General features: G+C 51.3%; 3 protein-coding genes and 1 long non-coding RNA gene across 8 annotated transcripts in view; 1 reads left to right on the top strand and 3 right to left on the bottom strand.

Annotated features, from left to right (window-relative positions):
• The window catches only part of LOC117887100 (zinc finger protein 208-like), an 882,934-nt gene that overhangs the window by 366,330 nt on the left and 504,205 nt on the right, over positions 1-12,399 (bottom strand). The gene's annotated exons all lie outside the window — the stretch shown is intronic.
• Positions 1-12,399, top strand: part of LOC117886905 (zinc finger protein 260-like) — a 241,991-nt gene that overhangs the window by 31,185 nt on the left and 198,407 nt on the right. The window lies entirely within an intron of this gene.
• LOC117886927 (zinc finger protein OZF-like) lies at positions 5,180-9,504 on the bottom strand. Its single transcript, XM_034789080.1, has 3 exons — positions 9,454-9,504; positions 8,814-8,927; positions 5,180-8,517 (listed from the first exon to the last, which is right to left on the bottom strand). Exons 1-3 carry the CDS (start codon positions 9,485-9,487, stop codon positions 7,091-7,093), a joined length of 1,575 nt encoding a protein of 524 aa, XP_034644971.1. The 5' UTR covers positions 9,488-9,504; the 3' UTR covers positions 5,180-7,090.
• LOC117887028 lies at positions 9,526-12,391 on the bottom strand. The gene is made up of 3 exons (XR_004648108.1): positions 12,096-12,391; positions 10,663-10,750; positions 9,526-9,580 (listed from the first exon to the last, which is right to left on the bottom strand). It is a non-coding gene; the product is annotated as an uncharacterized LOC117887028 (long non-coding RNA).

Below are 12,399 nucleotides of genomic sequence, written 5' to 3'. Positions count from 1 at the left end.
GGGTTGGGAGTTCTGGGGGGGGGCTGTCAGGGGGTGGGGAGTGGTTGGATGGGGCGTGGGAGTCCCAGGGGTCTGTCTGGGGGTGGGGGTGTGGATAAAGGTTGGGGCAGTCAGGGGACAAGAGGCAGGGAGGCTTAGATAGTCCTGGGGGGCAGTTAGGGGCAGGGGTCCCAGGAGGGGGTAGTCAGGGGACAAGGAACAGGGGGAGGGTTGGGAGGTCAGGGGGGGCGGGAAGTGGGAGGGGCAGGGGCGGGGCTAGGGCGGGGCTTCTCCCGTCCTCTTTTTTGCTCGCTGAAATATGGTAACCCTACACAGTGGGAGCTGGCGGGTTTTGAATAGGAAACTTCCCTGTAGGAATGTGCTACCTGCACCAGTTGCTGATCTGTAACTGGTTTATAAGAAACGGCTATTGTAAAAAATCTGCTCTCTGATGTAGCAAATGACTACAGATCGCAGTTTGTCCCCTGCACTCTTTGCTTGTTCCCTGAACTCATGGCAGGACTAAGTATTATCTAGACCATTCCTGGCAGGTGTTTGTCAGCTACAGTTTGTCAATTTTTGCCCCCAGCTCAGATCCTGGCCACCCCACTCCTCTGATTTCCCCCTTTGTCCCTTTTTAACCCCTGTAAAAAGCACTCAGCACAATCTTTCGCTTAGTAAGGGCAGGATGAAGGGCAGTGGCTTCAGCAGATATTACTGAGCATGCTCAGTTCTCCATAAGTAGCACATACCTACAGGGAGCAGTTTTCTGTACTGCACCTGTAGGAGAGTTAATTAATCCACCCCAATGGGCGATAGCAGCTATGTCCATGGGAGAAGCTAAAACAAATAAATGCCAATTGACTCTCCTTTGGCAGGAGGCAGGCAAATGGGAAATGCCAGCCAGAGGGGATTTTCCTGCCAGGTAGGATTTCCAACTCTCCCGGGCCAGGCACCATTGCCACAAAGGGCGTCCGGTCCAGGAGAGTTGGCAACCCTAGTGGCAGATGAAAAATTTTCCCCAAAGGCCCTAAAAGAGGCTAAAAAGCTGAAGAATGATTAGTTCTGGTCTGAGCATGGGCAGCAGGTATAGCAGGCCAGGAGAAAGGAGGCTGAGGCCTTGGCTTCACTTGCGAGTTGCAGCGCTGTAAAGCCGCCCCCAGCGCTGTAACTCACTCCCCGTCCACACTGGCAAGGCATTTGCAGCGCTGTATCTCCGTGGTTGCAGCGCTGCATGTACTCCACCTCCCCGAGAGGAATAGCGAATATTGCGCTGCCGCTGCAGTGCTGCGGCACCAGTGTGACCACCCAATGCGCTGTGACTGGCCTCCAGAAGAATTCGGCAGTATCCCACAATGCCTCTTCTAGCCACTCTGGTCATCAGTTCAAACTCTACTGCCCTGGCCTCAGATAACCAACCATGTGACCCACCCTTTACATTCCCCGGGAATTTTAAAAATCCCCTTCCTGTTTGCTCAACCCAGCGTGGTGTGGAGTGCTATCAGTGAAACTTTCCAGGTGACCATGCCTCCACGTGCCAAGCGAGCCCCAGCATGGAGCAATGGCAAGTTGCTGGACCTCATCAGTGTTTGGGGGGAGGAAGCTGTCCAGTCCCAGCTGCGCTCCAGCCGTAGGAATTACGATACCTTTGGGAAAAGTATCAAAGGACATGATGGAAAGGGGCCATGACCTTGACGCCCTGCAGTGCAGGATTAAAGTGAAGGAGCTGCGGAGTGCCTACCGCAAAACCCACGACGCAAACGGCCGCTTGGGTGCTCCCCCCGTGACCTGCCAATTCTACAAAGAGCTGGATGTGATACTAGGGATTAACCCCACCTTCACTCCGAGCACCACCATGGACACTTCAGAGCAGGGGGGAGAGGAGGAGGAAAACAGGAGTGATGGTGGTGGGCTGGATGGAGACACCCCGGAATCCCTGGAGGCATGCAGCCAGGAGCTCTTCTCGAGCCAGGAGGAAGGTAGCCAGTCACAGCGGCCGGTACTTGGTGGAGGACAAACAGAAGAGCAGGTTCCCGGTAAGTGGGTTTTTTGTTTGGGAAGGAGTTTTTTCGGTGCGGGCTCTTTGGGAGAGGAGGGTTAGGTATGCATGCCAAGATGCAGAATAGTGCATTGATGTGGTTTATCATATCACGGTAATCAGCATCGATAATCTCCTCAAATGTCTCATCCAGAACGTGTGCAATGCGCTTGGAGAGCCACCGTGGTCCTTGTCCCGGTCAGGTTAACGTGTCCGCGCCACTGTGCCGCGAGGGGCGGGGGTCCATTGCTGCACACAGGCAAACTGCATGTGGGCCAGGGCGGAAGATACATTGCAGTAGAAGACCCTCCCTTGCTTCCCAGGTCACCCTCAGCAGCGAGATATCCTCCAGGACGAACTCCTGTGGAAAATGTTGGGACAGTGTTCAGTGTAGGTGCCCCCTGAAGCTGCTGGCTCTCCCCAAGGCACAGACACCCAGAGGACAGTGCAGCCCAGCCCTGAAACAATCAGTCCCCCTTACTCACCATTTTGAGGCTCCCGTGGGATATATGTGCTCTGTTTCGGACGGGAAAATTATGTTATTGTGTAGAGCCTGTGTGTTTTCTACTCCTTAAGTGTGGGGGGAATCACTCCTCTGTCTGGTATAAACAATGCTGCCTCTGTTAAATGTTGCATTTTGCCTATACAGCTGCATCAACCTTGAGACCTCAGCCGTCCCTCTTATCGCCTGCTCAGAGACTGCAAAGACTCAGGAAGAGACCGCGAAAAAGCAAAGAAGACATGCTGCAAGAAGTGATGTGGCAATCTATTAAACCAATCTATTAAAGAGAATGAGAAAGCACAGAACTGGAGGAAGAGAGAAAGCAGAATCCACCAGGAAAACACAGAGAACCGGCGGCAAAGCACTGATAGGCTCATAAGCATCCTGGAGCACCAAGCAGATGCTATCCAGGAGCTGGTAGCCATGCAGAAAGAGGAGCAGTACCGCAAACGCTAACCCCCGCCCCCCACAGCCCTTGTCCCAAAACTCTTTCCGTTGTGCCCCACTGTCACCTCAAACCCACTTTCCCCAACTTCCGTGTTCTTCACGCCACCCGCTGCCTCCAACACCAGTATCTTCACCACCCAACCCTGAAAACCACGACCCTTACCCTGTGTACTCAACCCCCATCACCATGCAGTATAGCTATCCTGAAGTGCAGCACTCACTGCACAGCACACCAGACAGGACATACGCGAATCTGTGATTGTACCGTTCCCCATTCCACCCCCTTGTTTCTTTTCAATAAATGGATTTTTTGGCTTTGAAAACATTCTTTATTATTGCATTAAGTAAAAGACTCCTTAGCCCAGGAAATAAACAGGCACTGCAAGTCTGCTTGTCTGCTTAGCAGACACTGATTCCTAAAGATTGGAACTACTGCACTTCACTCCCATGCAGGGCACCAGATATCACTGCTGGTTTTCAGCCTCAAATTGCTCCCTTAAGGCATCCCTAATCCTTGCAGCCCCGCACTGGGCCCCTGTAATAGCCCTGCTCTCTGCCTGTGCAAATTCAGCCTCCAGGTGTTGAACCTTGGAGGTCCATGCCTGAGTGAAGCTTTCACCCTTCCCTTCACAAATATTATGGAGGGCACAGCACGCAGGTATAACCACGGGGATGCTGTTTTCTGCCAAGTCCAGCTTCCCATACAGAGATCGCCAGCGGCCCTTTAAACGGACAAAGGCACACTCCACACTCATTCGGCACCGGCTCAGCCTGTAGTTGAACCATTCCTTGCTGCTGTCAAGGCTCCCTGTGTAGGGTTTCATGAGCCATGGCATTAACGGGTAAGCGGGATCTCCAAGGATCACAATGGGCATTTCAACTTCCCCTACCGTGACCTTCCGCTCTGGGAAAAAAGTCCCGGCCTGCATCTTCCTGAACAGCCAAGTGTTCCAAAAGATGAGTGCGTCATGCACCTTTCCGGGCCAGCCTGTGTTAATGTCAATGAAACGCCCACGGTGATCCACAAGCGCCTGGAGAACCATAGAGAAATACCCCTTCCGATTAATGTACTCGGATTCTAGGTGGGATGGTGCCAGAATAGGAATGTGCGTCCTATCTATCGCCCCTCCACAGTTAGGGAACCCCATTTGTACAAAGCAATCCACTATGTCCTGCACGTTACGGTTCTTCTGAGTAGGATACGATTAATGGCCTTGCAAACTTGCATCAACACGATTCCAACGGTCGACTTTCCCACTCCACACTGGTTTGCGACCGACCGGTAGCAGTCTGGAGTTGCCAGCTTCCAGACTGCAATAGCCACCTGCTTCTCCACTGGCAGGGCGGCTCTCAATCTCATGTCCTTCCGCCGCAGGGTGGGGGCGAGCTCCTCACACAGTCCCATGAAAGTGGCTTTTCTCATCCGAAAGTTCTGCAGCCACTGCTCGTCATCCCAGACTTCCATGATGATGTGATCCCACCATTCGGTCTTGTTTCCCAAGCCCGAAAGTGGTGTTCCACGGTGCTGAGCATGTCTGTGAATGCCACAAGCAATTTTGTGTCGTACGCATTACGCGGCTTGATAGCATCGTCGGACTCCTCACTCTCACTGTCACTTTGGATCTTAAGGAATAGTTCGACAGCCAAATGTGACGTGCAGGCGAGACTAGTCAGTATACGCCTCAGCAGTTTGGACTCCATTTCCCACAGACAAATTGTGCTGCACAGAAACCGTTGAAAGATGGCGCCAAAGGTGGATGGAAGCAAAGGGACTTCTGGGATGCGAAGCGATGCATCACGGGGCATTGGGACAGGACCCAGAATGCCCCGCACCCACGCCCCCTTCCCATAACCCACGGCACCAGAATGGGAAGAGGTGCTCTGTGGGATAGCTGCCCATAATGCACAGCTCCCAAAAGCGCTGCAATTGCCGCAAATGTGTCCATGACAGTGCGCTGGGCAGCTGCCAGTGTGGACAGACTGCAGCGCTTTCCCTACTCAGCTGCATGAAGTCAGGTTTAACTCACAGCGCTGCACAGCTGCAAGTGTAGCCAAGGCCTAAGCAATGGTGGTTGAAACATGAAGGGACATACGAATCTTTAGCGCATCTGGCATGTAAATATCTTGCGACTCCAGCTGCAACAGTGTCATAAGATTGCCTCTTCTCACTTGCAGCATTACCTCCTGCAAATGGAAACAAACTTGTTTGTCTAAGCAATTGGCAGAAAAAGAAGTAGCACTAAGTGGACTTCTAGACTCTAAAGTTTTAATTGCTTTATTTTTGAGTGCACTTATATAACAAAAATAATCTATGTTTCTAAGTTACACTTTCATGATAAAGAGATTGCACTACAGCAAATTGAAAAATACTATTTTTGCTTTTCATGTTTACAGTACTAATATTTGTGATCAGAAATAATATAAAGTGAGCACTGTGGACTTTCTATTCTTAGTTGTCATAGAAATCAATATATATGAAAATGTAGAAAAACATCCAAAAACATTTATCAAATTTCAATTGGTATTCTATTATTTAACAATGTGATCCATCGAGATTAATTTTTCTACCCACAATTAATTTTTTTGAGTTAATCGTGATTAATCAACAGCACTATCTTCTTCCATGTTTTTAACAATACATGTTTACATTTCAAAGTTCTACTATCTATTACTTGGAATGACCCCAAATACCATTTAAACACTTTTCTAACATATCTCTAAAGGTTGACTCTGGGTCAAATAGCCTGCAAGTTTCTTAACTTTTTTGGGCCAGGTTGTAGGGCTGAAGAATGAAATCACCCTTTAAATAAATTATACCTATATAATATGGCTCTGTATACTTGCAATGAAATTACTGTAATGAAACCACCTTTTATTAATAATGAAATTGTCTTTTTATAAATGAAACAGTGTTAATCACCTTTGGACAAATTATGTGTTAGTAGCTTACTAAGAATTGCTTTGGAAGAATCTGTTACTATAACTCTTTTCTTTTTAATACATTGTAACTAAAGTGTCTTCATATTGTAACTAAAACCGCCATCTTAAACCACTGATACATTATAATTAAAGCAACACCATATTGTAACTGAAACTCTGTTTAATGTTAGGTGTGTCTGTTTCATTTAAAAGTGTGAATGTGGGTGTGTGATGGGATCAGTCCCTGATGCCAGCACATCTGAAAGAGCAACTGCCAGCACTACCCTGATGGCTGAAGAACAATATGGGTGAAACTTGCAAAAGAACCCACCCAAGAGAAAGAAAAACAAAAGCCCCATCAAGAAAAAGATCAAAGTCACATCTGCCATTAACTGATGACTCATGGTCATACAGTGTCTAGGAGCAGTGGGACAGGACAGGATCTATGGATAGAAACATATAAAAAGATGGGTGCAAAACCATAGGGTTCAGTTCTTCTTCCCGTTCTACGATCATCCTCCAGGAGCATCGGTGCACACCGACAGGACTCGGCTCCCCTCCTCGTGACTAGACCTCCTGGCCAGTGGACTAGTAAGAGCAACTGAGGCTGGTAGTTATATTCCATCTGTAGAACTGTGTGTGTGTGTGTATGTGGTGAACAATCTTAGCTAGGAATAGAAACTGAATTACTTATCTTTTACTCCTATTAAGAATTCTCTGTGTTCACAGTAAACGTGGCATATTGTCTTCTCCCTCAAACAAAACTCTGCTAGTTCTATTTCTAGAGGTGCACCAAGGTGTCACAGAAGTTGGATAGTGTGTGAATTCGTTAGTGTTTAATGAGGTGTGATCTTATTGTGCAACTTTTGCCACAGTCCAAGTACTTATGGAGTCTTGCTCTTCTGTGGATTTTCTCATGTAAAAGGAGGACTGATTGGTTTATGAAATGGTTCCCAAAGTCTAAGCACTTATGGGGTCTCTCTCCTCTGTGGATTGCTGGATGGCTAACAAGGTCTGACCTCCATATAAAACTCTTTCCACAGGCTAAGCAGTTATGGGGTCTCTCCCCTGGGTGTATTCTCTGATGTAAAACAAGATCGGACATCTATTTGAAATGTTTTTCCATAGTCTAAGCACTATGTGTGTTTTGCCAGATGTTTAGAAGGGCTGATCTGTGTCTGAAACCTTTCCCAGAGTCCAAGCACTTAAGGTCTCCCTCTTGTATGGATTGCCTGATGTTTAAGAAGGGTTGACCTCTGTATGAAACATTTTCCGCAGTCTGAGCACTGATGAGGTCTCTCTCCTGTGTGGATTCTATGATGTACAGCAAGGGCTGACCTCTCTATGAACCTTTTCCCACAGTCTGAGCACTGATGGGGTCTCTCTCCTGTATGGATCCTCTGATGTGTTATAAAATTTGATCTGCGTGTGAAACTTTTTCCACAGTCCAAGCACTTATGCGGTCTCTCTCCAGTGTGGACTGCTTGATGTTCAACAAAATTTGACCTCTGTATGAAACTTTTCCCACAGTCCAAGCACTTATGGGGTCTCTTTCCAGTGTGGATTGCCTGATGATCAAGTAGGGCTGACCTCTGTATGAAACTTTTCCCACAGTCTAAGCACTTGTGGGGTCTCTCTCCTGTGTGGATTCTCCGATGTGAAACAAGGGCTGACCTCCATATAAAACTTTTTCCACAGTCTAAGCACTTATGGGGTCTCTCTCCTGTGTGGATTGCCTGATGTCTAACAAGGTCTGACCTCTGTATGAAACTTTTTCCACAGTCTGAGCACTGATGGGGTCTCTCTCCTGTATGGATCCTCTGATGTATTATAAAATTTGATTTGTTTGTGAAACTTCTCCCACAATCCAAACACTTATGGGAACAATCTCCTATGTGGATTGCCTGATGTTTAGCAAGGCCTGACTTCCATATAAAAGTTTTTCCACAATCCAAACACTTATGGGGTTTCTCTGCAGTGTGGATAGCCTGATGTCTGACAATGTCTGACCTCCGTATGAAACTTTTCCCACAGTCTAAGCACTTATGGGGTCTCTCTCCTGTGTGGATTGCCAGATGTGAAACAAGGGCTGACCTCCGTATGAAACTTTTCCCACAGTCTAAGCACTTATGGGGTCTCTCTCCTATGTGGCTTATCTGATGTGTAGTCAGTACTGACTTCCAATTCAAATAGTTCCTGTCCTCAAAGCATTGATAGGATTTCTCTCCCGTGTGGCTTCTTCCATGGTTATTAAGATCTGAGAGGTTATTGAAGTTTTCCCCACGGTCTAAGCACTGAAGTGGTTTCTCTCCATTATTTATTGCCTGAAGCGTAACGAACTGTGGTCTCAGAATGAATCCTTTCCCAAAACCAAGGTATTCATAGCATTTGTCTTCCTTGGGGGTTGTCTGCCAGGCTGTGGGATCCCTGTATCCTTCCCCACATATAACAGATTCATCCATTTGCTCCCTTGAGTGGTTTCCCAGAAGCCTCTCTGACCTCTGCCAATTTCCCAAGTCATCTCCTTGTTCTAAGCACTGGGAAAAATTCCTTGCAGCTCTTCCCACAAAGGCCCCTTCTGGTTCCACTTCCCCTGCTGGGTGAAAGACAATCCAGACAGGAGTCATTGTGCCTGGGAGAAAGAAAGAGGAATAGCACTGAGTGGAAAACCCAACATACTAAACCTGCACAGACAGCGCAATTGGATTTTGCCTCCACATCCCACCCAAAAATTCACAGAGAACGAACGTTGGGAAGGAAACACCAGCAGGTAACAGGAGAGGTGGAAAGCGATGTCAGTCATATCTGCTGACTACAGTCCTGCCCTGGCTGAGATGAGGAAGAACCGAGGGCACTTACTGATACCATGTTTTTGGGATTCTCCACTTTTTCCTTCATTCACCAGATGGTTTGTGTGTCAGTCCTCACCTGTGCAGGCACCTCTCGGGATCTCTCTTTCCTCACAGGCCTGGAGATCAGGCACCCACGGCTCTTCCCCTCGTTCTAGCCGGGTGATCAGGTCAGGTTTGGGAAGGGGGAATCCTGTGCAGGTGGTGAAATCAGACCAGATCAGGAAACATGGTCACTGAGCCCCCTTGGGGGAAGCAGACTTCTGGGGAAGTGAGGGGAATTGTGATGCCCTCACTAGGAGTTCCTAGGACCTGTGCTCCTTGGGGGCTTTGCTGACGCACACCCAGCTCTGGAGTTAAACCCCTGCCTATTTCTAAACCGGCAGAGTCCAGAGCCCTCCGCATGGCTGGAGCTATTATCAAGGAGGGAGGTGAACAGGGATTCTGTGTGTGAATGAGAAACACCACAGACAGGACAATACACAGCTTCTACACCTTGCAAGCTAGGGGGGTCAGGTGGGGATGATTTAGTATATCCCTTAGGTTTTGACACCCTGGTCTCACTGGAGAGTGTATGGAAATGCAAGTCTCTCTCACACGGCAGCTATTTATTACGAAGCCCATTCCCCTCCAATCTAACTGACCAGGGAAGAAGCTGACCGGTGTCAGACATGCAGACCCCACAGCTTCTAATAACCTAGGGGACGGGAATCCCTTACCCAGCGATGTTACCATCTCGTAGTTCTCCTGCATGACGTCCCTGTAGAGAGCTCTCTGAGTGGGGTCCAGCAGAGCCCCCTGCCCCTGGGTGAAATACACAGCCACCTCCTCGAAGGTCACCGGCACCTGAAACAACAAAGAGTCCTGCACTGAGTACCTGCTGCCCCAGTGAGAATCCCACTATTCCAAGGGTGGAGAAACTTTTTGGCCTGAGGTCCACATCGGGGTTTGGAAACAGTATGGAGGGATGGATAGGGAAAGCTGTGCCTCCCCCAAACAGCCTGGCCCCGCCCCCATCTGACTCCTCCCACTTCCTGCCCCGTGACTGCCTCCCTCAGAACCTCTGACCCATCCAACCCCGCCGGCTGCCTGTCCCCTGACCTCCTCATCCCAGTACCCCCCGCCCCTAACCGTCCCACGCCCTATCCAATTCCCCCTGTCCCCTGAGTCCCCCGACCCCTATCCACACCCCCACTCCCTGAGATCCCCTGCCACTTATCCAACCCCCCTCCCCGCCCCCTTACCATGCTGTTCAGAGCACCAGGACTGGCAGCCACGCCGCCCAGCTGGAGCCAGCCACGCCGCTGCGCAGTCCAGAGCACTGGCGGCATGGCAATTTGAGGCTTTGGGGAAGGGCGGACAGCAGGGAAGGGGCCGGGGGCTAGCCTCCCTGGCCGGGAGCTCAAGGGCCGGGCAGGATGGTCCCGTGGGCCAGATGTGGCCCGCGGGCCATAGTTTGCCCACCTCTGCACTAGTCACAGGGAAAAATAAACAAATTAGTGAAGAATTACTGAATTAGCAGAATCCCTTCCCCCACTCCCTGCACTCTGCTCAGAGCAGCCAGAAGACTTCAGCGGGTGGGAGAAGGTGAGAGCTCCTTGTCCCCCACAGCAGACGGAGCAGGGCAGGGTCTTCTCATTTCCCACACGCCTGCCAGCCACAGGCTGATATGGGAACCAGAACTCTGACCCTTGACAGCTTCCCTTCATATTTCACAGCAACCTCTGGCCAGTAGGGTGTTTCCTGGATGAGAAATGGGGGAATGATCCCTCCCTCCCCGCCAATGGGCCTGTTCACAAAATCAGGCCCAGGTTGATCATTTTCCAGCAGGTTTATCACACTCCCTGCCTCACACTGTGTGTTTCCTGCCCCTCCCCCTCTACAACAAATCCTCCCCACTCCCCCACATCTCCCTGCAAATCCCCTACCTGAGCTGGCTCCATCACAGCCATTTCCCTTCCCTGTCCCCTGGAAGATGGGACGATCTGGAGCGAAATGTGGATGTGATTCTTCAGCCTGTTGGTGCGAGAGGGGTAATGGGGGAGGTTACAGAAGGGGCTTCAGTACATGTCACATCCCCTCTCCCTGCAGAGACGCTCTGGGCTCTGCCATGCTGGAAAAACCCTCAGACATTTATCACAACACAGACTCAGCCCCTCCCCGCAGCACTGAACACCCTGCGTCACCAGTAGGTCCCTGAAAGGGGCCCTTTGTCACAGTCATTTCCCTGCCCAGCTCCAGCCCTTTCCCCAGGTCTCTCCATCACTTGGAGGCTCAGGCTCAAGGGCTGGTATAGTTAGAGTGGTTCCAGCCACTAGAGAAAGTGCTCCTGGGCTCATCTTAGAGGGATGTGATGAAGCGGGAATGTTCTTCATGTTTTCTCTGAATAGCGTGTGTGTGCCTCAGTTTCCCCAGGTGTTACTCAAATATCAATCTGGTGGGACATGGGTGTGAGATCATTGCAGAGACCCCTATAGGGCAGGTGTGACTGCAGAGTGGCTGCCTGAGCACAGAGAATGGCCACAATTCTGTATCCTGGCAAGTGATGGCCGGAGCCTGTCCTCTGCAAGGAGCCAACTGAAGGTGTTGGAGAACAAAGAGAGCTGGGGAGGGCAGCTGACCTGTTTTCCTGGGAAGGAGAGAAAGCATGGAGAAGGGGAAGCTGGACGTCACTGGGGCTGGGGGGCTGAAAGCGCGTTAGTCTCTTGTTTTGGGACTCAGCGGGGCGAGCCCAGGGCTGGATGCAGTCTCGGGATTCCCCCCCCCAAGCTAGACTTTGCTGAATGCTCCTGATTTCTCTGATAACAAGATCTGTTCTATGCTGTGTTCCCAGCCTGCCTCCCCCAGCCCTAGGTTCAACCCCACCAGCTGTACCCCGTTCTTATCCCCGGCTCCTAGTCCCAGGCAGGGGGGCTGGAACAATCTGTACAGTGGGGCGGGGCACTGAGAGCCATTGAATCGAACAGTAAATCCTGGATAGGATGGAAACCCCTTCAAGCCAAGGGGTGCGGCAGGTCCCCACCAGCCTAGATGCAGCACCTGTGCTGCCCCCGGCCCTGATAGTGCCCCTGGGCCCCTCTCCTTCCCCGGCCCTACTTCTGCCCCGCCCTATTTCCCCCCTCAAATCTCCCTGAGCTGCAGCCTCCGTTCACAGCAGCGCGGGCAGGGAAACAAAGCAGCAGATGGGAAGGGCGGATGGGTGGTAACGTGATCCTGCCCCGCCCCGCCCCGCACACACCGGGAGCTGGCGGCAGCTTTCCCGGGCCCAGGGCGGGAATCGCAGCCAGCTCCGCTGGGAGCAGCCTGGGGCCAAACCTCCCCCTGCAGCCCGGGGGTGACGGGGGGGGCGGGTCTCTCTCACCTTCCCTCCGAGCGGGGCCCCCTGGGGCAGGGGCCGGGCCGGGAAGGGGCCTGGCCGGGTTGGGGGCTCTGCCCTGGGAGAGGCTCCTGGGGAGCAGCGGGAAGGGCCCTGCTGGAGATTCCCCTCTCCCGGCTGCAGCCCGGGCTCCGGGCTCCCAGCACCAGCCGCCGGGGCTCGGGGATCTCGCCAGGAGCCTGGAGCCAGAGTCACCGCAGCGGCTGCGAGTCACTTCCTGCTGCCGGGCCTGAGCCCAGCGATCGCTCCCCCCAGAGCCGCCTCCCAGCTGCTCCTGGGTCCTAGCGAT

The sequence above is a fragment of the Trachemys scripta genome, chromosome 14 (assembly GCF_013100865.1).
Source record: "Trachemys scripta elegans isolate TJP31775 chromosome 14, CAS_Tse_1.0, whole genome shotgun sequence".
NCBI lineage: Eukaryota > Metazoa > Chordata > Testudines > Emydidae > Trachemys > Trachemys scripta.
Note: the sequence above shows the minus strand (reverse complement) of the source record. Positions and strands in the feature narration are given on the sequence as shown.